General features: G+C 41.4%; 1 protein-coding gene and 1 long non-coding RNA gene across 2 annotated transcripts in view; one reads left to right on the plus strand and one right to left on the minus strand.

Moving 5' to 3' along the window:
* LOC146646030 (uncharacterized) overlaps nucleotides 1–27,622 on the minus strand; it is a 136,739-nt gene that overhangs the window by 98,866 nt on the left and 10,251 nt on the right. The gene's annotated exons all lie outside the window — the stretch shown is intronic.
* On the plus strand, nucleotides 713–27,622 carry LOC146646034 (mitogen-activated protein kinase kinase kinase 7-like). The gene is made up of 14 exons (XM_085390756.1): nucleotides 713–1,059; nucleotides 1,520–1,630; nucleotides 3,991–4,056; nucleotides 5,861–5,906; nucleotides 7,017–7,155; nucleotides 7,670–7,794; nucleotides 9,625–9,753; nucleotides 13,573–13,703; nucleotides 17,879–17,963; nucleotides 18,110–18,240; nucleotides 18,353–18,491; nucleotides 20,627–20,673; nucleotides 24,522–24,637; nucleotides 26,606–27,622. The coding sequence occupies exons 1-14, from the start codon at nucleotides 994–996 to the stop codon at nucleotides 26,763–26,765; spliced, it is 1,491 nt and encodes a 496-aa protein (XP_085246882.1). The 5' UTR covers nucleotides 713–993; the 3' UTR covers nucleotides 26,766–27,622.

Raw genomic sequence — 27,622 nt, forward strand, 5'->3', positions numbered from 1 at the left:
AGCAGTTTCTTTATTTAAAAATTGCTGCTCATTTTTATACTTTACAAAATCATCTCACAGGCCGGATTAAACCCATTTGCGGGCCTGATCCGGCCCGCGGGCCGTGCGTTTGACACCCCTGATCTAAAAGCTTACTTAAGTGGGTAAAACGAAAATTCACAAGCTGTGATCAATTGCATCTGATAAAATGAAGAGTAGACTGATCTGCTCATAACCTCTCCAACAAATATGAATGAAAACACATAGCATCCTTATAAAATATGATGTAATTTGATCTTTTTCCACCGCTACCTGCATTCCAAATATTTTATTTTTGTGAGACATGTATGCCACTCTAAAATGATCACAGATCCATCCGTGGCGACCCCCGGCGCCTGTCTCCTCGCTTCCATCACACCTCCCCCGCTCTTCCTTATCTCCAGCCTAACCTTTATCAACGAATTCAACGTAACATCGCGCTGTTATGTACTCTGTGTCGTACTAACTACACTCCTTTATAGCGGCATGGTCAATGATGGTGCGTGCTGTCTGGGAAGACAAACTGTACAAACCATGGCACATGTGGTCTGTCGCCCCTGGTGGAGGTTCTTGTGCAGACAAAAACAAAACAAAAGCAGCATTCAAGACTGCGAATCACTAACAGCTTGATTGATTTGGCCTTTTTTAAACAAATAATTTATACCACAAGGTTTTACGTAGAAATAAACTGTGTTTGTAAACCAGTTTCATTACGATTTAACTTATCCGTTGCGCTGTTTACTTCTTGTATTTAGGCACTGTGTGCTGTGCAGCGTTCACGAGCGCGCATATCACAGACGTATCTAGCCACTGCGCGAGCTGTTGGTGTCTACTTCCTGAATTCAGAGCAACAGATGAGTAAGGCAGCTCGGCAGGACTCCCCCAAGGTTTTTTTTCTGATAAAAACACGATAAACCTCGGTTTGTAAGTCCAGCGTCGTCGGCTTGCTTCGAGGAGTGTCGGCTCTCTGCCACGATGGTGGAGACTCTAGCTGGGTGTATGTTTGAGGACATCCAGTACGCAGATATCCAAGTAGAAGCGGTAATTTAAAGATATATATTGAAACTAATGTTAGCTCAGCGGTGCTAGAGATCAGTGGCTGAGTTTGGATCAGCTACGTTTCTGTCTGAGTAAGGCTCGGTTAGACTGTAACGGACCAAAGAAGTCTGATCTGTTTGTTCGCTTTGAAGGGGTACTGTTCTTAACTGCGAAGTACAGTGAGAGTCTGTCACAAGATATAAAACATGACAGTGTTTACTACTGAATAAACCTGCTAGTAATCATAACGAGGCCCCGGTTTTTAAAGGACACAGTTACTCATATGTGAACTAGTGATTCCCAGTTTAGCTATTTTATATGATACGATGACGACTGATATACAATAAAATGTATTTTTAAAGTAAATGTTACTGTAGTCCCTCTTCTGGTATTAAGGGAAAATAACAACAGAGTATTGTCCCCCGAGTTGCAGCTGTTAATTTTCCATGTTCTTTGTCTTCAGGCTGTTGGCAGAGGGACTTTTGGGGTTGTCTTCAAAGCTGTGTGGAAAGGAAAGGATGTAGCAATCAAGACCATTGAGAGTGACAACGAACGGAATGCTTTCCTTGTTGAGGTACTGTGAATATCCTTTTTTGTGCCCATCTGTTGTACAGTATCACATATCTTAATGTAATAGGAAAAATAACTTTTCATAGGCAGTAAAGCAAATAAAATGTGGACAAGTAGATTTAACCAAATGACACTAAAACACCGCATTTGGCTGGAAAGCTCCACTCACTGTGAATGTACTGCCAGCACAGGCTACCTACCTGCTCTGCCTCCAGGCTGTGGCTCAGGAGGTAGAGGACGTCACCCACCAATCAGAAGGCTGGTGGTTCTGGCTCTGCCTGCTCCCGCCTGCGTGCCAGCTAAACCCAAGTTGCTCTCCAGTGCATTCATTGGAGTGTGAATGATAGAAAACGCAAACTCCTGGGTTTTCCGTTACAAAACAGCCGATCAGAGTTGGTTCAGTCAACTCTTAATATATTCATATTAAGCTTTCTTTCTCCACTCATCCACGTGCTATCATCAGTGAAGGTCCACAATTACCCAATGCCACGACATATAGTAGATGAAGTACTGTCTCCCATTTTAATCCAGTGGACCGAGAAACATAAATACCTGTCAGTACTGATACACACTAGATGAACCCATGGCACCATGCAACAGCTTCCCTGAGGCCTACAGCTATCTTTTCTTCTTATCTTCTCCTTGTGTCCCCTATATGGTGCCACATTTTTAAGGAAAATGCATTTGTTTGTTGAGCAGCAGAGTTGAGTAAATTGAAATACTTGCCAAGTCTTCTCTGTCAGTGCTAAATAGCATCTTCTGCTATTGACTCTTGCTAATCAGGTGTCTGATGGGCACCTGAGTAGTGGCATCTGTGCACACAGACCCCACTACAGCGGCCAGTTTTGTCTGCTCCAAACATTCCACATTTAACTGATCTGAATAGGACCTTCCCTATAGGGCAGCAGGCCCTATTCAAACTCTTGTTCTTGTTCTGCAAAACCAAATTGCAGCATTATTTGATGTGAACTCTACTACCATCTCTTAAATTTAAGGCCAAGTGCCATACAATGGGGGATGTCAAAGACAAGCCGCAAAGTGGGCGTTTCAAGAAGATGACACCACAGTAAGACTATTTTCTCAACCTGCACTTGGGAACCATGGGCAGTCTTCTACAGGTTTGCACAGCACTCTACCCAGATAATCCGGATCAGACTGCACACAGCCAGTCTCCTATCTTATAGGACTGCCAGGAGGCCTGCCCTGACTGTCCTTCACCAACAGGCCCATTTGCTCTGGTGTCAATAACATGTGCACTGAAATCTGTTAATTTCTAAGAAAGACAGTATACTCTGTGTTTGGCGTGATTCTATTATGCCACTATGTAAACTACAATGTAAAGAAATTCTTTTCTTCCTTTTTTTTTTAAGTGTGAAACAGAAACTTTTTAGTTTTACTTCAAATTTTCCCAGAAAGGAGGATTACAATGTCTAAAATTGGCCTGACAGTTCCTCCTTTTACAGTCTTCATCTCCACTTTGTGAACGTGTTGGTCAGTGCTTGGAAGGGTTTTGTCTTTGGTTAAAACATCTCCAACCTTCAGAGTTGTTGTTTGTTTTTTTTCCAGTATCCAAAAAATCAACCCTTTGTCAGTGAACTGAGGTTCTGCTGTGAGTATGTCAGCTGCCAACCTTTCAGATAATAGAAGACAGGCCATTTTTTCACAAATATTCCAGAAGCAAATCTGACCAAGTCTAAGGATGGTCTAGCACAGGGGTGGGCAACTCCAGGCCTCGAGTGTCCCTGCAGGTTTTATGTGTCCTTGAACCAACACAGCTGATTTAAATGGCTAAATTAGCTCCTCAACATGTCCTGACGTTCTCCAGAGGCCTGGTAATGAACTAATCATGTGATTCAGGTGTGTTGACCCAAGGTGAGATCTAAAACCTGCAGGACACCGGCCCTCGAGGCCTGGAATTGCCCACCCCTGGTCTAGCATGTCTAAAGTCAGAATTCTGACTTTAATCTCAGAATTCTGGAAAAGAAGAGAAAAAAGACGTGCCCACTTCTTTTCTTCTCCCCCCCCCCAGTGGCCCTAATCCTCTTCCGTAATAAACTTCAGTTATTCATGTCCAGTTTTTTTATAAATCAGTGTCTATTATGGATTAGCTGCTCCCACATAATGTTAGCGTAATTAAAGTAAACATCTCTAATTTTGCCCTTATTGAATGTTTTTGTTTTTTGTGTGTGTTTTTTTTTTTTTTTTTTTGCAAAAACAAAATTAATATATATAAAATAGAATACTATTCCCTTCAAAGTAAACAGTGCTCAGAAAGTGAGCTTCCTTGGGGAGGTTTGCACTCTCTGACTGCTTTTTTAAAATGTGTATGTCCTTTACACCTGTGCTGCTTTTGTCTATGCACAGCTCCGCCAGCTCTCCCGAGTGAATCATTCCAACATTGTTAAGCTCTATGGCTTCTGTGACAATCCAGTGAGTATATCTAACACTCAACATTTGCAACAATAAAAGTTTGAATTAAAAAAAAAGAAAAAAGTTGTCCCATTATGTTTTTATCTTGTCTGGATGTGAAGAAGCAGTGATAGGTTTAGAGTTGTTTTGATCTTCATGATTTTGTTGTATTTACAGTGGTTGCAAAAGTATTCGGCCCCTTGAACTTTCCCACATTTTGTCACATTACAGCCACAAACATGAATCAATGTTATTGGACGTCCACGTGAAAGACCAACACAAAGTGGTGCACACGTGAGAAGTGGAACGAAAATCATACATGATTCCAAACATTTTTTACAAATAAATAACTGCAAAGTGGTGTGTGTGTGTGTGTGTGTGTGTGTGTGTGTGTGTGTGTGTGTGTGTGTGTGTGTGTGTGTGTGTGTGTGTGTGTGTGTGTGTGTGTGTGTGTGTGTGTGTGTGTAATTATTCAGCCCCTGAGTCAACACTTTGTAGAACCAGCTTTTGCTGCAGTTCCAGCTGCCAGTCTTTCAGGGTCTGTCTCTACCAGCTTTGCACATCTACAGACTGAATCTTTGCTCATTCTTCTTTGAAACAGCTCCAGCTCAGTCAGATTAGATGGACAGCGTTTGTGAACAGCAGTTTTCAGATCTTGCCACAGATTCTCGACTGGATTTAGATCTGGACTTTGACTGGGCCGTTCTAACACATGGATATGTTTTGTTTTAAACCGTCCCATTGTTTCCTGGCTTTATGTTTAGGGTCGTTGTCCTGCTGGAAGCTGAACCTCCGCCCCAGTCTCAAGTCTTTTGCAGACTCCAAGAGGTTTTCTTCCAAGACTGCCCTGTATTTGGTTCCATCCATTTTCCCATCAACTCTGACCAGCTTCCCTGTCCCTGCTGAAGAGAAGCCCCCCCAGAGCATGATGCTGCCACCACCATATCTGACAGTGGGGATGGTGTGTTCAGAGTGATGTGCAGTGTTAGTTTTCCACACACAGCGTTTTGCATTTTGGTCTCATCTGACCAGAGCAGCTTCTTCCACATGTTTGCTGTGTCCCCCACATGGCTTGTGGCAAACTGCAAACTGGACTTCTTATGGTTTTCTGTTAACAATGGCTTTCTTCTTGCCACTCTTCCATAAAGGCCAACTTTGTGCAGTGCACGACTAATAGCTGTCCTATGGACAGATTCCCCACCTGAGCTGTAGATCTCTGCAGCTCGTCCAGAGTCACCATGGGCCTCTTGGCTGCATTTCTGATCAGCGCTCTCCTTGTTCGGCCTGTGAGTTTAGGTGGACGGCCTTGTCTTGGTAGGTTTACAGTTGTGCCATACTCCTTCCATTTCTGAATGATGGCTTGAACAGTGCTCCGTGGGATGTTCAAGGCTTGGGAAATCTTTTTGCAGCCTAAGCCTGCTTTAAATTTCTCAATAACTTTATCCCTGACCTGTCTGCTGTGTTCTTTGGACTTCATGGTGTTGTTACTCCCAATATTCTCTGAGGCCATCACAGAGCAGCTGTATTTGTACTGACATTAGATTACACACAGGTGCACTCTATTTAGTCATTAGCACTCATCAGGCAATGTCTATGGGCAACTGACTGCACTCAGACCAAAGGGGGCTGAATAATTACCACACCCCACTTTGCAGTTATTTATTTGTAAAAAATGTTTGGAATCATGTATGATTTTCATTCCACTTCTCAAGTGTAAAATTGATCCATGTTTGTGGCTGTAATGTGACAAAATGTGGCAAAGTTCTCTTGCAAGCCACTGTATCTGTAGGATATGTGATTTTTTTTTTCTTTTATTCCCCCTCAGGTCTGTCTGGTCATGGAGTATGCAGAATGTGGATCTTTATATAACCGTAAGTCCTACTGTGTCTGAGCAAAGAGTTTTTTAAAGGGAAGTTAAGGAGATAGTTACTGAAACATGTTATAGTTTTTTTTCCGTTGCATAGCTTTTCCTAGTATAGCTAATAAAAACGTCCTATTATTAGTTCAAAAGGTTTTCAGACCCTTTCATGTTTTCCATATCTTCTTTGTTAACCTTCACAGTGTACTTCCTAAGACAAAAATGGATGTCATAAAGCGCCCTGAGTGTTCAGATAGTGTAGAAAAGTGCTCTATAAGAACCAGTCCATTTACCATTTGGCATGTTTACATGTTAAAGTTAAAAGTCTGAATTGCCCTGTTACATAAGTATTCCAAACTTACAAGGTTTTCTTATCAATGATTCTCTTAGTTTGGTTGACCTTTCTTTTGTCTCTCATTTATAGAAACCATTGGCTTACTTGTTTGACCAAGACTGGTCATTCCTAATTATTGTCTAGTTTGGCTGGGTAGCAAGATCTAAGAACTAGACTGGATTTCAGACTTATTCCATTTTAAGATAATAGAGGCTACTGTGCTCTGGGACACTTTCAGTGCTGCAAAAACATTTTTGGTATCCTTTCCCAGAGCTGTGCCTTGATACAGTCCAAAGTTTAGAATCCCACAGTTCTCTTAGTGTCATGGCTTGGTTTTATCTTACATAACATATAAACATAATAACATATATAATAAAGAAGAACATCAGTGAGAGGTGTTTGAGACTTTATAGAAAGCTGTATGGCTTTCCTCATCGTCTTCATTGAATTCAAATAGACACGGGTATCTTCGAATGCAGTTGCAGAAGCATCTTAACGATTGTTGACAAATGTACGATATTTCAGTTATGCTGGTTCTAACAGTGTCTGAATATCCGTGGGATATTTTAGTATATTTAAAAAAACTGCTTAATTATTTAATAAAGCACAATGTTACAACAATGTAAGTAGTTAATTTTCAAATAAGTCTGGAGGCTACCATACCGTACCATTCACGCTCTTTACTAATTAATTCCAATGCATTTGAAATAGCAGAAAAATGACAGTCTCACATTATTGTGCTTATTGATATAATCATTATTTCTTTTCATCTCTGCTTCTCACTCAAAGTTCTGCATGGTGCAGACCCACAGCCCTTCTATACAGCATCCCATGCAATGAGCTGGTGTCTGCAGTGTGCCCAGGGAGTTGCCTATCTTCATGCTATGAAGCCAAAGGCTTTAATTCATAGGGACCTCAAACCACCAAAGTAAGATTCTCAATGATACAGATAATGATAAACAGTGCAGAGATTTAAGAGCACTCAAAACCTTTGTGGTGGCATTTTGGAACATGTGTTTTTTCCCCCCCACGGGTTTAAAAGTATTTCTGTTACAATTTATCTAAAGTATTAGTCACTCTTGGTGTTACTTGCTGATCGGTCTGTTGCTGCTGACCGACATAGCATAATAACTATGGGATGGATTGCCATGAAATTTTGTCCACATGTTTATTTTGCCATGATTATGAATCTTTATTTCCTGAAATTTGGCATTTTGAAGCTGACATTTGCAATATCAATTGAAGGAACAGAAGACTGTAAGACTGTTAGACTGCCATGAAATGTCATGCACACATTCACGCTCCACAGAGCATCATCATCTAACTTTTCTTCTAGGCGATATCATATTGATGATGGTATTTTGATCAGTTTTGATGAAGTATACTAGAATATAAATTTTAGATTTTTTGAAAGTCTTAAACCCCTGTCTGTACTGTTCCAGTCTACTGCTTGTGGCTCGTGGTACTGTGCTGAAGATATGCGACTTTGGAACAGCTTGTGATATTCAGACCTACATGACCAACAATAAAGGAAGTGCAGCCTGGATGGCACCAGAAGTATTTGAAGGTCAGCCATGAACAATATTTTTAGATATTAATCAAATCTTTGTTTGTCACAATGAGTACTTAGATTTGTGTCACTCACATTGTTGTTTTAGAAATGGGATTTAACAATCAAGCTTGCTTAATAACACTATGATTTTTCCATTTGATGATCTGGCTAGATGGAAACCTCTACCTATATCACTCATGGGAAGGGTCGCTTCAATAAAAATGATGGTCTTGCCAAGAATCAATTATTTATTTACACATATACCCATTTATACATATACCTTGTATAATCCAAAAAAATCGAGTATTTTTAACCCTTATGTGTTCCTTAAATGAACACACAAAAGATGAAAGTAAACAGGAGTACTCGCAGGCTAAGTATACGGCCAAGAGAGAGGTGGAAAAGGCTTATAGTGAGTTGTTTAAGATGCTGGACACAAAGGAGGGAGAAAAGAACTTGTATCGATTGTCTAGGCAGAGAGCTCAAGCTGGAAAGGATGTGCAGCAGGTTAGAGTGATTAAGGATAGAAATAGAAATAATTTTACAAGTAAGACATCCACCCATGTTTTTCCTGCAAGATGTTTGCAGTCACCACTACATTGGAGCCATTGTCATGGAAAACAACCACAATTTTGCTCAGAGTAATATCCGCAGTCTTCTCAATCCAAGAAGCAATGGTTGGCCCACTGTGTCCTTCACGGGACGTTTTTGTGAGGCAATAATAAACCTAACCCTATAAAGTGACAAGTGATATACCTCTGTGGCAACACTGATCCAGACTGTAGCTGTCATGGTAATGTTGTTCTTTGCTGATTTATCAGCATCTTTAATCTTACCAAGAGGAGCTTCATACTTTACCTCCACAAGCTGTGTAGAAATAAATTCTGGAAGATAAACCAGTGTTGATCTGCTCAAAACCCGCCCACCTCTTCAATCTTGGACTCATGATCTCATGTTGGTCTCATGTTGTTATATACCACATTAAGAATGTTCAAATCTTGATTATGCAGCTGCCAGGATGGAGGAAAGGAAGCAGACTACCAACAAAATTCAGAGATGTAGTGAAGGAGGACAGATAGAAGATTGGTATGACGGTAGAGGCACTGTGTTGACCCCTAAAGGAACCAGCCACAAAAAGATGAGATGAACACACAAAAATTTAATATCATTTAATTTAATAACTTAAATTTATTTGATGAAGTATTTGCTGCACTTCACTTGTCCCAAATTTTGTAAGCCTTATTCCTAAACGGATTAAATAAAATTTTCATCTCAAAATTCTACATGGAATGTCCCAAAAACCCAATGTGAAAAAGGTTACAGTGAAATTCTTCATTAAAAATAAAAAAAAACAAATATAGCGTGTATATAAACATTTATAGACTTTGGTTCTTAAAATTGAGCTCAGGTGTATCCTGTTTCCACTGATCATTTGTCAGATTTTTCTTCAATTTGATTGGAGTCCATTTGTAGAAAATTCAGTTGATTGGATGTGATTTAGAAAGGCACCCACCTGTCTATATAAGGTCCCATAGTTGATCAAGCAAAGAAGTCCAATGTATTGTCTGTAGATCTTACCAGGAGAAATGAAGCCAGGAAGCCAAAGGGTAGTGGTTTTAAAATATATGAGAAACCCAGGAAAGATCAGAGTGTTGGCAGGTGTTGAAGGAGGACTACACTTGGTGTCAGTTAATTAACTATGACACGAGGGATATATAAACTTATTTAGTACAACTGCACGACTTTGTCACTGTGAACTACCTAATGACCATCACTTTTAACCTGTATTTTGCTGGCTATAACTTTCAGATTATTTTAAATATGGTTTTGGTTTATATTCTTCAGGCAGTAACTACAGTGAAAAGTGTGATGTGTTCAGCTGGGGGATTATCCTGTGGGAGGTCATCACACGCAAGAAACCCTTTGACGAGATTGGTGGTTCTGCATTTTGCATAATGTGGGCTGTCCACAGAGGTGAGTAGATTCTATTAGATAGTGAGGACCTTAACAGAGTACAAAAAAAGGTCCTTACTCACCTTGGGGGTAGTCTTTATCCTTCAAGCTCAAGTCCTCCATAAGAGGCCTGGGACCTTGAGGGTCCTGTGCAGCATCTTTGCTGTTCCTAGGACTGCACTCCCCTGGACAGACATCTCAGATGTTGTTCCTGGGACCTGCTGTAGTTACTCGCCAGCTTGGGAGTCACTGCCCCGAGCGCTTCAATTACCACTGGGACCACTGTTGCCTTCATCCTCCAGAGCTTCTCAAGCTCTTCTCTCAGGCGTGTGTGTTTGTGTGAGATCAAAGTAGCATGGGGCGAAGTTGGCCAACTATCGAAGTTACAGAAAGGTGTGATGTGGAAGGTGCCTGAGAAGTACAGCAAGCTGTCCATATCTGAGGCCTTGGAAACTGCCAAGCAAAGACTCATAGCCTTCAAGCCAGGCGCTTAAAGAGGTATACCAGAGAAATAGAAGCAGAAGAATAAACCAGCTGTTCTCCACAGAACAATCCAAGGTGTATTCTCAGTGGCAGGAAACAGCATGACAACAGCAACACCAAGGCTGGAGATGGAGCAATACTGGAAGAGCATATGGGAGAAGGATGCAGCCCATAATGTCAATGCTAAGTGGCTAGTGGATCTAAGAGCAGACTACAGCTAGCTCACTGAACAGGGTCCAGTAACCATCAAAGTGGCAGACATCCAAGAAAGGGTCTCCAGTATGAAGGATTGGACAGCACCAGGCCCCAACATGGTTCATGCCTACTGGCTGAAGAAGCTGACTGCACTCCACAAGCGCCTGGCAGCACAAATGACCCAGCTGCTAGTCAATGAGAGACACCTAAAATGGCTAAACAAAGGCCAGACAGTCCTGATCCCCAAGGAGCCCCCAGAAGGCACCGGTCCCATCCAACTACCGGCCAATAACCTGCCTCAGTACCACATGATTGCTCCTGTCAGGCATCATAGCAGCTAAGTTGAACAGGCACCTGGCTCAATACATGAGCAGCGCATGGAAAGGAATTGGGAGTGAAACACCAGCTACTGATAGATGGAGCAGTCGCCTGAGACTGCAAGACTAGGCTGGCCAACCTGTGCACTGCCTGGATTGATTACAAGAAGGCCTATGGCTCGATGGCCCACACATGGATCCTGGAATGCCTAGAACTATACGAGATCAACAGGACCGTTAGAGCCTTCATCAGGAACTTAATGGGAATCTGGCGTACAACACTTAGACGCCAACTTCAAGCCTATAGCACAAGTCACCATCGGTGCGGGATCTGTCCCGCTGTCCTCAGTGCTGTTCTGCATAGGCCTGAACCCCCTGAATGAGATCATTGACAAGACTGGCTACTGATACAGACTACAGAATGGAGCAATTGTAAGCCACCTCCTCCACATGGATGGCATCAAGCTGTATGCCAAGAGTGAATGATACATCGATTCACTGATCCACACTCCAAGGATCTAAAGCAGCAGCATCGGAATGTCATTCAGACTGGAGAAATGTCATCGGATGGTAACGAAGAAAAGGTAGTCAAAACTGAGAGGATCGCACTACTGGAAGTAGTGAGAATAGCTACAAGTACCACAGACAAATAGGAACCACTAAGAGGCCGCTAGGAAAGCTGCAACCATCAAGTACCTGCAGAGAGTAAGGCAAGTTCTGAGTAGTCAGCTGAATTCGAGGAACAAGGTGATGTCGAGAATGACTGTGGTATGATCCTGTGGGACTTCCAGATACAGACGGACAAACTGGTGATGGCTACCCAACTGGACATAGTAGTGGTTGACAAGCAGGGAAGAGCAACCATGGTGATAGACACATCAGGAAGAAGGAACACAAGAACCTGGAGAAGTACCAAATGGCTCAGAGAAGAGCTCAGAAAGATGTGAAGTGTGAAGGTAACAGTGATTCCAGTGGTAATCAGAGCACTTGGTGCACTCTTCTTTAGCTCTCAGCGAAGGCGGTCGCACTTTTCTCCTCTCCTCCTCACCCTTATCTTCCCTGCTTAGCCTCTATGTCCTTGTCTTGTCTTGTGTGCATTACTTTCCCTGGAATAGCCTCCCACTGTCGTTCTCTAAAACCTAAAAGAGAATTATGGATTTGATCAACTGGTCTCTGAATGCTATTGACACCCTTTTCTCAACGAGAAATCTGGGCTCGGGAGAGCCTGAGTGCCCTGGAGGGACTTTCCCTGCCGGATACACGATGGACGGGTGGCAGAACTGGAGGATCATGTGCCTGGCGGGACTGTCGATCGAGGACGCTGAAGATATCTATCTATTCGGAACCATGATAACAGGCTAAGCTGGCTTAGCCCTGGTTTATCGGAGAAATAAGAGAGCGGAACCGGCTGTTCAAACCCCCCCAAGGCTGCCCGCTGGAATCGAAATGGAACGAGGCGCAACCTCTCACAACGAACGTAATATGGTCAACACCTTGGAGACGCTTGCAGCTGCTGTGAAGGCTCAAAACAACACCATTGAGCGTATGAGGGGAAACATCAGAGAGAGGCCTGCTCAAAATGAGACCCTTGAGCGACAGTTGGAAAACATCGCGGAACGGATCACTGCAGTTGTGAGGTCTCAGAATCAAAAGAACGATAACACCATGGAACAGAAGTTTGATACCATCATGGGGAGGCTCGCGACTCTCCAACGGGAGATCGAGAGGCCAGTGTGTTAAAGAGCAGCCTGAAAAATTCTCCTGGGCTGCTCGCATGGAAATTAACAAAACCAACATAAACATTGCGGATCCCCATCACGGCGCCAGCTGCAGGCCCAAGGCTGGAGCCGAACAATCACTCCCTGATAATGACTGTGTTACAGCTATTCTTCCCATCCCATGCAAGGACACCTGGATTGGCTGGAGGACTGTTTACTTAGCCTGATAGGCCGAAGGACACTGTCTCAGCTAAACTATGGACACGCACACACACACACTTACACTGATAAGCACTCACTCATCCCCCCTCCCTTTCCAACGCCTTCGATGCTTGTGCCCTACCGGGGAAGATAGCAGTCAACTGGACCAGCGCAGATATACTGCAGGACTGGATGCGCTGTCTACACCGGCTCTCTCTTACCCTTTACCCGCCCCTGTTGCTTGTCTTGTGTTTCTAAGGTGTATTGATAGTCATGTGCTTTTGTGCTGAGGTGGGGTTTTTTTTCTGTTATCAAACTGTTCTCCCACTAGGAGCTCAGTCTGAGTGGAGTTTTTTTTTTCTCCTCCTCTTACCTCATGTAGTGTATTTTCGTTGTTTTTTCCTATCAGCCTACCTTTCTGACATGTCTGCCCAATGTGATGTTTGTGTAAAGTTGGTCAGATGGTTCCTTTGTAAGTGCGCATGCGCCATTAGCGTGCTGCCTGCTGTAACCCTAATTTCCCTCGGGATGAATAAAGTATTCTGATTCTGATTATTAAAAAGAGTATGCAAAAAAAGGCAACTACCATTCTGATATTGCTTTACCATTTTTTGTTGTTTTCATTCATCCAGAAATCTCTCTGTAACTGCAGTCTTCAAGTAATTTTTTCACCATCATAATTTTCATCATCTATTCGTGTTCACAGTCTGGTCTGAGAAACTTCTAAATTTGTTTGTAGAGCACGAACAAATTCACAAAAATAATGCTGAATTAAATATGTGAGTGAAATGTTTGTCGACGATTTACGAGACATTTGTGTGTACACACCGAATGAGGTCTTTTCTCTTGACATAATACGAAGTTTTGTTCATAATGGTGATAATGGAAACCATTGTTCTCTTCTGGCTGACTGGTTACTACGACAGGTACTCGACCTCCTCTGATCAAAGACCTTCCAGAACCCATAGAGACTCTGATGACACGCTGCTGGGACAAAGAACCCAGCCAGAGGCCATCAATGAATGAGGTCAAAAACACTATGAATCATCTAATGAAGGTATAGTGCCACTACATGGAACCACGAATTATCATTTTATTTCAGTTTGTGTGTACAGTAAAGAAATGAATTATAGCATTTGTTTTCTCAGAAATTCAGTCAAATTTAGGTTTTTTTATGATGTGGTTCACTCCATCTCAAATCACCATGAATCTCCTGCTCAGCCCTCATTGTTTTGAATTTTTTCTGCACACTGAAATCTGAGGCGTGTGTTTTAAACAGAATGATCTAAAAAGATTAAAGGCTGAAATTTTCACTTTTTTCTGTTTTGTTTTGTACCATCAAAATGAATCTGACATTTGGGACTGACTTCCCTGGAGGAGTCTGATAATAAACTGTCAAAGATACTTAGCCACATTAAAAACTCAAGTGCCAATGTAACTGTTTTTGTGCGTAAAAAGAAATATAGTAAAACAATTAAAAGTAATGACATGACAAATTGGAACTATATCTAGAAACAATTAAACAAATGATCTTTTGAGAAGGTTTTATAAATCAGATGAACCTAGAGCAGTGTTTCCCAACCACTGTGCCACAGCATATAGTTGTGCCGTGGAAGATTATCTGGTTCCACCTGATTACTACTCTAAGCCAGCAGCATGAGTAACGGGCAGAACAATTACATTCTCTTCCACTAGAGGGCAGTACAACTACCTGCTCAAATTACATCGGTTGCCAACTGCCAGTAAAACAGAAGACGAAGAAGAAATTACATAATAGTCATGCTGTGAGACAACCAGCGCCTAATAACAATAGATAAATATTTGAAAGAAAAAGTAGTCAGTCCGGTTCTGATAAATATTTATGCCCCGAACTGGGATGATGATAAGTTTATTGGCAAAATAATATCATTAATTCCAGATATGAACTCAAAACAGCTGATTTTTGGTGGAGACTTGAACTGTGTGATGAATGTAACACTTGACCGTTCCAGCTCTAAACCTACAAATCTCTCCAAAAAAGCCAAGATATTATCTGTTTTTATGGCCCAAATAGGTTTTGTTGACCCCTGGCGGTTTTTATTTCCACAAAGTCATTTTCTTTTTTTTCTAATGTACATCATTCATATAGTAGAATAGACTATATGAGTACTGAATATTTAACCATTGTAGAGTCAGATCATGCCCTGTACTTTTCTCTCTACCAATCAGAACGCCCGCCTTGGAAGTTAGACAGGACTCTCCTGGCAGAGAAGGGTTTGTGTGAAATGATATAAAAAAAAAATAGATGACTTTCTAATTTTTAACCAAAAAGATAATGTTTCACCTTCTCTCTTGTGGGAGACACTAAAGGCTGTAATCAGGGAAGAAATCATCTCATATTCGTTTAGAAAACACAAAATGAATTGAAATAGGCAAGAACCATTTCTATGGTAGGTGCTCAGTACTCTCTCTCCCTCTCCTGAGCTCTACAAAAGGAAGCTAGACCTCCAAATACAGTATAATTTGCTATCAACTGAAAAAACCGAACGTCTTCTGTTAAAGTCATGAGGTTATGTATATGAGCATGGCGATAAAGCCGGACGTTTATTAGCACATCAACTTAAATGCCACTCAGCCGCACAACAAATCCCACAAATACGAAAAGATGATGGTGAGTTAACAATTGACCCCGAAGAAATTAAAGAAACCTTCACGGCGTTTTATTCAAATCTTTATACATCTGAGATTACAAGTGACTGCTCTGCTATGGAGCATTTTTTTGACAATCTTCAGGCTCCTCTTGTAACAGCGGCCCATAGGACTGAAGCTGAACTTCCACTCAATCATGCAAAAGTGACTACTGTACTAAAGGCGATGCAAAATGGCAAGGCACCCGTCAGGGCTGTCCGATCAGCCCATTGTTATTTGCCCTGGCCATAGAGCCCCTCTCTATTACACTCAAAACTTTGCCATCAATTGCAGGTATTTGTAGGATGGATAAAGAGCATAGAGTATCCCTCTATGCAGATGATCTGTTAATGTATGTATCTGATCCCGTTTCATGTGTCCCCCATATCCTCCACACCCTAAGCAGCTTTGGCTCCATCTCTGGGTACAAACTGAACTTCAGTGAAAGTGAATGCTATCCTGCTAATGACCTGGCTCTTCAAATATAGAGCAGTGCTATACCTTTCAAAACAGCCAAAAATGGCTTTAAATATCTAGGCATAAATATAACGAGATTTGCACAATCTCTATGAAGAAAATTTCTGCCCGCTACTTGAAAAGGTCAAATTGGACTTAAAGAAATGGAAACCACTTCATCTATCGTTGGCAGGGAACGTAAATTGTATAAAAATGAATATACTCCCCAAGTTTCTTTATCTATTTCAGTGTATCCCACTTTACCTTCCAAAATCATTTTTTAAATCTATTGATAAAGCTTTGGTCTCATTTATATGGGATGGGAAAAAACCTAGAATACGCCTGGATCAGTTACAGAGGCCTAAAGACCTAGGTGGTTTAGCCTTTCCAAATTTCGGCCATTAATACTGGGCCTCAAATGTTCAAAAAATAATTTATTGGCTCCACACCCCAGATGAAGATTGGTGCCAAATTGAAGCGGCGTCTTACATTTCCACCTCCCTTAGAGCCTTGGTCACCTGCAGCCTTCCAGTTTCCTCACGGCTGTACACCGACAGTCTTATAGTTCTTAACACCCTCAAAATATGGGCTCAATTTTAAAAGAACTTTGGGTTTAAAAATCTTCTCCATTTGAGCCCTATTCATAATAATCATCTTTTCCCTCCTGCCAGATTAGACTCTGAATTTGCTCTTTTGCAGAGACGAGGCATCCACAATTTTTTTGACATGTACATAGACGGTGTATTGGCAAGTTTTCAGGATTTGTCACAAAAATTTGACCTCCCTCGGTCCAGCTTATTTAGATACTTTCAAGTTCGCACTTCCTTCAGCATTATAACCCCAACTTTCCAAATATAACACCATTTACTGGTGTTGATGATCTGTTGAAACTCACATTTAAGCCTAAAGGTCTTATCTCAAGGATCAGTAATTGTATAGCCTCCTTTAAGAATATAACAATGGCAAAGATCAGAGCGGACTGGGAGGATGAGCCGGGGGTGGACTTAGAGCAGGAGACCTGGGAGAGCGCTCTTTTAAGAGTAAACAACAGCACTTCTTGTGCCAAATTAAACATCATAAAGTTCAAGATTCTTCACCACATTCATTACAAGACTGGCCAAAATATTTCCAAACATAGATGCAAGCTGTGAGAGATGTAGAAATCCTTCTGCAGATTTAACACATATGTTTTGGTCATGTCCAACTTTAAAAGCCTACTGCTCAACAATTTTCAAAACACTGTCTGAAGCATTGAATGCTGAGCTTCAACCCAATGTAGTCATGGGTATATTTGGTGCTACAGATAGAGGACATAGAACATTAAGGAAAAGCTACAAAAACATAATCGCTTTCACTACACTGCTTGCGCGCAGAAAGATATTATTGCATTGGAAGTCACAAAAGCCACCCAAAGTGGCTCTGTGGTTCAGTGACCTGTCACAATTTATACAGCTGTACTCTCAAGGGGTCGAAGGAGAGATTCTTTGCCATTTGGGATACATTGCTAAAACATTTAGAGAAAATTAAAACCATACCCATCTGATACTCGCTTGGCAGCTACCGTATACCCTTATTGTTGTGATGGTGATTAATTTTGTGCAAACTATTGCCTTTTACGTGCACATCTTTAAATATAGTGAATTTTGATGTACCTCATTTAAATTTTTTTTTTCCTCTGGATTGGTGTCCAAGATGTTCTTGGGGTGGGGTATGCATATAAAAGAAGCATTGTGACTTTGTTACATGTATGTCTTTGTATTACATTCTTGACGCTCAATAAAAAAATATTTTAAAATATTTTAAAAAAAGAAAGAAAAAGTAGTCAGTCTGACCTGGTCCTGGAGAAAACTCCTACCCAGATGAAGGCCCTAGCATGAGTAGTGGTCAGAAGAAAGCAAAAAGGGTATACTGGGGGCAAACCGAGCTAATTCTCCTTATACCTGGTGCGCAGGGAAAAATTATCGGAATGCTTTTTGTGACATTTTTGTTTGGAGGTGTGGCGTGTGATTTTTCTGATGTGAAGTATGTGCCGTGACTCCAAAAGGCTGAGAAACACTGGCCTAGAAAGAGTTCTTTAAAAATGCAGGGTGCTATGTGTGCATCTTCCAGTACTTTCCAGGTTCCGATGAACCACTGGATCTTCCTCATCAGTCGTCAGCCAGCAGAAGTGGCTCTTCGTCAGCCACAAGCACGGGTAACCATGCTACAGCTTCTACTAATGCATGATCACTTCAACAGCTATTTCAGTCTCTGCTAACTTTTTTTATAATAAATGGAATTGAAATCATTCCATGTTAAATCATTAATATTATCACAAATGATTTCTTTATTTCTGCTCAGACTCGTATGCTGACTGCACTATCAACTGTAGCCGGAGTGATGACGACATAGAACACACAAACTCAGTTGGTAGAGAGGAAACCCTGAAAAGTCCCGAGTCCAAATTTCCACTTCAGTTCAAGCCCTCAAAGGTAATAGAACATAATCACACAGTGATCACACTTCTTCACAGTGTTTTGCTTTGAACCTGTTTTATGATTTTATTTTATTATTTTTTATTATTTTATGATTTTCAAATCCCAGAGTCCTGCATCGCGTACTGGTCTGCCCAGGACCTCAGGTGTGGACACTCAACCAGGGCCTTCCCAAAACTCAACCCACTCGAGCAGTTCTCCAATCAACTCTAGCCAGTCAGAACTGAAGATGACATTCAGCTCCACAGGTAGATTCACACAATATTATTTTCCTGCAAAATAATCATCAATTCAACCTTTAAAATATATGTGTCTGAGTAAATACTGTACCCGCCCCGCCGTGGACACATTGCAGTCATATTAGAAGATAGTAACTGCTGTTGACCTGAAGCAAGGTTTACAAGACGTCTGCCAAATTTAAAGACTGTGGTAAACTAATTTGTTTCTCTGTATACAGACAGTTTTTAGATTGTTTTCTATTTCCGTTTTGCCATCAATGTTCTATAACTCATTGGTTTTTAACTCTACATTTTAAAACATCAAAATAGCTCATGCTGTGTTAGACTTTTAGAAGCTCAAATTACTATACATGTATTTGGATGAGAGGGTGAAGTTACTGTCTAACACTAGCTGTTTGGTTAGCAACCTGCGTTTATAAATTGTATGAGACATGATTAATGCATAGCATTCTGACCACCAACAGGTGAAGTGAAAAACAATGATTTTCTCTTCATTATAGCACCTGTTGGAGGGGGGGATATTTTAGGGAGCAAGTGAACATTTTATTCTAAAAAGGTGATGTGTTAGAAGCAGGATAACTGGGGCAAGCGTACGGATTTAAGTGAGTTTGGAGGCCTCACTTTGCTGCTTACAGTGCTTAAATGTTGCTAACATTTTGATGCCCGATACAACAGCACACTTTCAGAATTGAATGGCTTGATGGAGTGCATGCCTCGATGGGTCAGGGCTGTTTTGGCAGCAAAAGCGAAACCAACACAATGTCTAAGGAGCTTGGAAAGAAAGCGACTGGACTTGTTAAAGTTTCGTGAAGATGTTTCATCTCTCCAACAGGCTTCTTCAGTTCTAAAACCAAATGGTGCAGCCACCTCTTGGTTGCACCTATAAATTGTTTCCATAAAGATTATGAATGGAAATGGAGAAAGCCAACATCCACTGGAAATGAGTCTGACTTGCTGCTGGCGATATGAATCAAGCTGTCACTACAGCTCTACAGAGGCTGAATGACCTGCATCAATAGGCATGATACCCCATACTCCCAAAGTAACCCTTGGAGATGGGGTCGAATGCCTTCACCAAATACTCAGAAAAACCTACCAGGAAGAACCCAGGGACCTACTGGGTCTGATAATGGGTCCAGTGAGTTCATCCAAATGGTGCAGAGTGCAGGGTATTTAAACCTATTGGGGGCTATCCCTTAGGGTTCGTGATCCACTCGTGTGCTTCATCACGTGAGCCGAGGTGTGAAAAATGTTGGATCTCCAGTGTCACCTGTTGTAGCCAACCTTTACATAGAGGAAGTGGAAATTAAAGCTCTTGGCTCTTTCAAATGGACAGTACCTAGCCGCTGTCAAAGATATGCAGATACCTGCTGTTGCTCAGATACCCAGGGGACTGCTCAACTCCACTGCTGTTTGGGGCCAGTGAGAGTCATCTAATACCCTGGGTCGCCTACATGTTGGGTTGTGGCTACAGCTCCCAGTGTATCCGCACTTGCTGCTTCATCATGTACCCATCTCCACAGGACTTTACTGTATGTGTGAGTGTGGGTGGTTCACTAAGGGTTTCAGACCCAGCAGTGGTTTCAGACTCATTGGCTACCCTTACCTGGTTCGACCAGACATTTGAAGCTTTTGCCAGGGTGTGGCCACTGTTGCATGCTATTGAATTCAAATAGCTGCGAGGAGCCACAGGTGAGAGTACCAACAGGGAAGGAACTACTCAAAGGACAAACTGCTCCAAGGAGCATGACATGTCCCCTTATCAGAGGTACTACCTCTCCCTGCCACTCCATACAGCCCAACTTCCTTTGACTACCATGACCTGGATGACAGAGAACCTACACAGACAAACCAACACAATAATAGGCAGGTGGTCATAATGTTATGCCTAATCTGTGTAATACCTGGTCAGTACCTAGTGATAGACTCCTTGTTTGTCTTCTTTGGTAAAACCTAGCACCTCATAACACTTATCTTCTAGTTCAGTCACAGATGTGGCTCAGTGAATGCATTAGTCTGACCACAGTAGCATTAGATGGTTCACTGCCAGTGTTTGGATTTGTGTTTGAAAAGTAAAAGTGTGTGTGTGTGTGTGTGTGTGTGTGTGTGTGTGTGTGTGTGTGTGTGTGTGTGTGTGTCTTTAGCTACCAATGGAGTAGATGGCTATCTGAAACTGGATTATCAGCTGCAGGTAAGATGGTATTTTTATTGTGCTTAAAAACACAAAAACATAGCTGTAGTTCACCATGGTATTGGATTACAGTTTTCTCTGCCTTTTCTAGGTGAAGACATATACCCACACACTTACATTTAGTGTTTATGCATGTATTAGTTATTGTTTTGTAAGTATGAGAACTCTAAATTATAAGTAATGTAGAAGATCTGCTAAATTCAGCAAAATATATATTTTGAAATTTAAAATGTATGTAATACTAAAATGTGATGTTTCTATTTCTTATGTTTGCCTAAATAAGTAAAATGTGAATATGTTTGAAATTCTGGACATGCAGGCATTTTTGGCCACTACTCCGACTTACCATGGAGGCATCCTTGTCAAAGACCTGAACCACCTGAACACCATTTATTTCTGCCATTTGTATCTGTAGTCTCATTCTTTTAGTCACTACCCGTGCTTATGACCACAGGTGAGGATGGGGTCATAGATCAACCACTAAAACTTCACTTTCACACTCAGCTGCTTCTTAACCATGAGCCCCTGAAATGAGACCCAGGAAGAGGGTGATAGATTGCCTGAAGCAGTTAGGACAGGACAGTGCCACTGACCGGACTGGCTGTATCTAGGGGAATCTACACCAAGTCTGTATGGTTTACTGAAGATACATAAACAGGGTGCACCTTTAAGACCGATTGTCTGCATGATCAACTCAGTCACCTATAACATCTCAAAGTTTCTGGCTTCAATTCTCAATCTGTTGGTATCTGAACACCACATCCAGAACACCTTGGAGTTTGTTGAGAAGGTGAGAGATGTCATTATGGAGGCAGATGAAACCATGGTCTCGTACGACGTTACATCTCTCTTCACTTGCATCCCAGTCATGGAAGCGTTGGAGGTAGTCCGTAAGAGATTACAGGATAACCCCAACCTCAGCAACAGGACCGCTCTCAGCATCCACCAAGTGTGTTTGAACTGTGTCTTCATTCTACCCTGGAACACCAAGTCATTGGTTCAGGTATGTGGATGATACCTGGGTGAAAATCAAATCTCAGGACGTTCCACAATTCACTGATCACATTAACTTGGTGGACCAAGACATCAAAGGGAGGATACGAAAAGTGGCAGGTTAGCCTTCTTAGACTGTGAGATTTCCATCAGTAATGGGCGACATCTAAAACTGATGTGTACAGTAAACCTACACATACAGATCAGTATTTAAGGTTTGACTCTCATCATCCACTGGAGCACAAACTGGGAGTCATCAGGACGCTACAACACAGAGCGAACACCATCCCCACTGACACAGCGGCCAGAGAAGCAGAAGAACATCAAGAAGGCCCTGAGTAAATGTGGTTATCTCAGCTGGACTTTTGTCAAAGCTGGGAAGGCTCCTAAAGAAAGCTGCAGATGATCCAGGAGAAAAATACAACCTCCGACTAAGCGAAAACCTGTAGTGATCCCGTACGTGTCAGGAGTATCGGAGCAGTTGAGACGCATTTTTTCTAAACACCGGGTCTCTGTGGCTTTTAAACCCCAAAACACACTGCACCAAACACTGGTCCACACCAAGGATCGGGTCCCCCGACACAAGCAGAGTAACATAGTTGTTAAGTGCCAGGGGGATTGCCAGGATTTATACATCGGGGAAACCAAACAACCTCTGGCTAAGAGGATGGCACAACACAGAAGAGCCACCTCGTCAGGCCAGGACTCTGCAGTCTATTTACACCTACAGGCCAGTGGACACTCTTTCAATGATGAGGATGTAACATCCTGGACAGGGAGGAACGCTGGTTTGAGGGCGGAGTCAAGGAGTCCATTTACATGAAAAGGGAAAGACCATCTCTGAATTGAGGAGGGGGCCTAACGGTACATCTGTCACCATCTTACAATGCTGTGACTGCAGCCATTCCCCAACTCTCTGTGAATGGGACTCATGCTTATTGATTGGTGGTCATGACAATTTCCAAATTAATGATCAAGGAGCTGACGTAACAGCCCATTGTTCCTTCAGTGGGCTGGTTTCAGTCATTATGCAAATGTACTGTTTATAAGGTTGTGGAAACCTGCAGTCAGCTGAGACTGAAGAAGTCACCTGGATAAGTGATGAATCGTTTCTCCCACTGAAAACGCTACGTGGATGATTGAGCATGCATCCATACGTTACTTCAGATGCTGCACCAATCCATCTAGCTGTAAAAAAGAAAAAAAAAGATTATGGTAATTACCATGTGCCAGAATGAGGACCCACACACATGATCTGCACTTTCTGGTATCTTTTATTTGTAAGGTTTTATTTCCCACTTTATCATAGCACAAGCAGCATTTCAGCTGCTCTTCACACACACACACACACACACCCACCCCTCTGGTCCCGGCACCATCCTTAAAGGGGAGGTGTGTTTTGCTGATGGAGATCAGGTGTGTGTCAGCCTCCCCTGACACCACATCCTGAATCCACTGCTCCAGCCCTCCCCTGCAGCTGAGCCACAGACTGCACCCCACCACATACCAATATTGTTAATTAAGGGCAGCCGTGGTATAAATCACACTGTATCTCAAACACCTTGAGGTGACTGTGAATTATCTCTTTATAAATAAGATTTAATTGAATGAACTTCACTTGGTGATGGTCTGATAAATTTGCTTAACAAACTCTACTCCACAGCAATTGATTGTCAGTCTGAATTGGCCACACTGCTCTTTCTACCGGAAAATCATGGTATTGGACTTAGAGGTGCTAATTTTTATCCACACTGATTCACAGTCAGCTGTAAACCGCCCCGGTGCAAGCTGCAGGCCACCACTCAGTAAAGCCAACAGAACCACTTACCTGGAAAAATATATAAAGATTATGAATGGAAATGAGAGAAAGCCAACATCCACTGGAAATGAGTCTGAGTTACTGCTGGCGATATGAAATCTAGCTCTCACTACAGCTCTACAGAGACTGAATGACCTGCATCAATAGGCACAGGGTTTGATAATAAGTCTGCGCCTGCCTGATGTGGTCAGGCTGAACCTGCTTCTATCTGTGAAATGCACAGGATGCTAGTGGAGGACCTACCATTTCTGGTATTGTGTGGCAAATGCTTATTACGCTCCGCAGTGCTGGGCAGTGAGCGTAGAGCCCACTAAAGGACGTCAGACCACCCTCATGAAGTCTGTGATTGTTTGGTCATAGAAATTCGCACCAGTGGCTTGCTAAAGGTCATTTTGTAAGACTGGCAGTGCTCATCCTGTTCCTCCTTGGACAAAGGAGCAGACACCAGTCCTGCTGATGGGTTATGGACCTTCTATGGCCCTATTTAACTCTCCTAGAGTAACTGCCTGTCTCCTGGAATCTTCTCCATGCTCTTGAGACTGCTGGGAGACCCAGCAAACCTTCTGCAAATTGCATGTATTGCTAGACATACTTGGGGAGTTGTACTTACCTGTGCAACTTAGTAGGGTCCAGGTATTGCCTCATGCAATTAGTAGTGACACTGAACTCAGCCAAATGTAAAACTAGTGAAAAAAAGAGAGAATATGAGGAGGGAAACCTGTAAAACCATTCATTCAAACCATTTGAGGGTTGTCTCATTGTTGCCCCTTTACTGCACCTGTTATTAACTCCATAAACACCAAAACAGCTGATACTGAGTAACAACCCCCTCTGCTGCTAAACTGACAAGTTCAATATTCTAGAAGTTTAACTGACTTGATGTTGTATTCTGATTAAAAACTGTTTCTTTCTTTCAATTTAATTTAATTTAATTTAATTTTTTTGCGCATTATAGTAGTATTCTCATCCAGCTGTTATACTGAAGTCTGCATGTGTAGAGTGTTGCATTAACCACAGCGTGTCCCTGTGTTTTCAGCCTCTGGCTCCTTGTCCAAACTCCAAAGAGTCCATGGCTGTGTTTGAGCAGCATATCAGGATGGCTCAGGAGTACCTCAAAGTCCAGTCAGAGATTGCTCTCCTTGTTCAGAAAAAGTAAGTCACATGCACAATATTAACTTAAGCAGAACTGTGAACATCTTAAGATGTGTGATAAGAGTGCATGCTTTAATCATGCACCTGGAAATGGAAAAATCAATGCAAACATTTAATCTTCAGTTAAAAATGGTGGACTTCCTATTGGGTTTAGGTCTTCAGGCCAATGGACAAAAATGTTAAAATGATTTATGTGAATCCTAGCATGTGGGCTCAACCAATAAAATACGTAGTATGTTAATATGAGCCCATGCTGCTTGAATAATATTGCCGTCTGGTCTCTGGGGAGGCCAATCCATGGTTGACAGTGTTAGATTGTGTGTTGTTCTATCCATGTATGCTTTTACTGCACTGGCAGTAGGGGTGGGGGAAAAATCGATACTGTGTAGTATCGTGATATTTTGTTTGCTAATAATGTATCGATACAGGGACAGCAGAAATCGATATTTTGTTACAAAAAAGGTTTTTGTGCTCTGACTTCAGAGCATGTTGATCCTTTTTCTGAGCAAGAATCCTGACATTCCTTCACTGTCCAAATGTGTTTAACTTGTTTTTTGGCAGCAATAAACTAAATTTAAGACATGTTTTATTTTAATTAAGTTTAAAACTTTTTTATTTACTGTAAAATTATATTTTGTTTTAATTTACTTTCAAATTCTTCAGTTGCTGAATGGGCTGCATAGTTTTCATAAATTGCATAGTTCAGAATAGCTATAGTTGTACCAGATGGTTGCATTCAGTTAAGTTGGACTAGACTGTAATACAAACCGTTCAGTTTGTCAACAATAAAACTGAAATGAGAGAAAGACTGAGTGTGAGACTTTGTTATTAGATAAAATGAATATTGATAAAGTTTACCTTTATGTACAGAATCTGAATATCGCAAAATATTTTTAAAAATTGCAATAATATCGTATCGTGCGTTAAGTATTGTGATAATATCGTATCGTGGGATGTATGGTGATTCCCACCTCTAACTGGCAGTGTGTTTGGGGTCATTGTCATGTTGAAAATTGAAACTGCTGCCAATCCGTTAGTTTCCAGAATGATTGCATGGTGGATTAAAATCTGTCTGTTCATCATTCTCTGACATGATCTTAAAACACCAGCTGAAAAGCCGTGACTTCCTTTCTGTTTTACAGTTGGCTACAGACACGCCCTGTTGTAACTCTCTCTTAAATTCCACTGTATTCACAGTGATTTGAACAAAAAAAAAATCTAATTTGGATTCATCTCTCCTGTTGCCACTAATTTTCAGTCCAGTTTTTGCATAATTTGGAATACCTCAGCCTTCTCTCCTCATTTTCATTCTTTAAGAATGGTTTCTCTTCCACTGAGACCATTTGTGACGAGGCTTCAGCAAAGAGTAGACGGATCAACTGAAGGGCCTCTTTCTTAAGCACGTGACTTTGAGACACTATTCATAATTCATCTAGGGGTTGGGTTTTTTTTGGCCAGTTTCTTTTTATTTTCTTGGAGTGACACTGCACTACACCCTGAATTATGACATGTTATTAGAAAATTATTACTTTTTACCTGTCATAGTGTTGTCTTTGGCATTTTTCAGAGCATGCTAAAAATATGATTTTGCAATAAGCTGCTTGTAACAAAGGGCCTGAATATAAAATTTAAATATGGTTCTTTGCCAAGTTGTCTATTATATGTAGATGCAACAAATTCTATTCATTTTTGTAATGTAAATACACACTGAATTCATTGCATTTTTCTGAGAAATCCATCCTCTAAAAACACACTGTGAGTCAACAATAAGAATCGAACAATAATGAGCTGGTGTTTCTCTAAACAAGACAAGCAAGAAAGTGAGATTCTGAGTTCATTTGTTTCTCACCAGCAGGCAGCAGCAGAGAGAATTTCCACTGTGGTGCACTGAAGCAAAATTACAAAAACTGCATTGTCTAAATACTTTTTGGATCTTACTTTATGCATGTCATTGCACCCTCTATGTAGGAAGGAGCTAATGACTGAACTGGAGCAGGATGAAATGGAACAGCAGGCCTCGTTTCGACTCATCCAAGAGCGCAGCAATCTGCTGGAGGACAACAGCAGCCTATCAGCCTACTGCCAGGGCCTGAGGAGTAAACTGAGCCTGATGAAGAGCCAGAACTAATAGCACAGCTGGAACAAAATGATGGGTTGCAGCAAGCAGTCCACACCACTGTTGTTTTTACTGTGATCGCTCCCCTTTTAAAAGAAGAGAACAATCACTGGCAGAAAAGCCCGTTATCTTAGAAAATGAGACTCTGCTAACTACATAAGGTACATCAAGATAATATTAAAGGGAAAGTTGTTAATTTAGAATTAAAGCCTTTAAAGTAAAGCTGAATTATAAGTTGATATTCTTTGTTAATGAACCACACTGTGTGTACAATTATTAGGCAAGGTGTATTTCTGAGGATTAATTTTATTATTGAACAGCTACAGTGCTCTAAATCTGAATGTTTAAGACAGTAAAAATGAGGTTTTGTCTTTCATAAGAGAATATATATATGAGCACAATTATTAGGCAACTATTATTGTGCAGAATTATTATGCAACTAAATGAACAAAACGAACATTTTTCCATCTCACCTGTTTATTTCCATCTGTTAAAGTGAGAATAATAAAACGACTCAAAATTTACATATAAACATTTCTGACATGTCCAAAATAATAATAATGATAATCAGGGACTAATATAGCCACCCTTCTTTTCAATAACTCACAAGCCTTCCATTCATGGAGTCTGTCAGTGTCTTGATCTGTTGATGATCAATGTTTTGTGCAGCAGCAGCCACAGCCTCCAAGACACTGTTCAGCGAGGTGTACAGGGCCCACAGGTTCTCAATGGGGCTTTTCAGAGTCCTTTAGATCTCTTTTTTTGGCCCATTTTGCCTGAGGAAGAGAAGCTGCCTGAAAATTATGCACACCTTTATATAGAGTGTCGGTCTCCTTAGGCCACACCCTCACTCATCACGCAAATACACA

The sequence above is a fragment of the Rhamphochromis longiceps genome, linkage group LG19 (assembly GCF_057381845.1).
Source record: "Rhamphochromis longiceps isolate RC_006_pf linkage group LG19, R_longiceps_female_GT1.1, whole genome shotgun sequence".
NCBI classification, from domain to species: Eukaryota; Metazoa; Chordata; class Actinopteri; order Cichliformes; family Cichlidae; genus Rhamphochromis; species Rhamphochromis longiceps.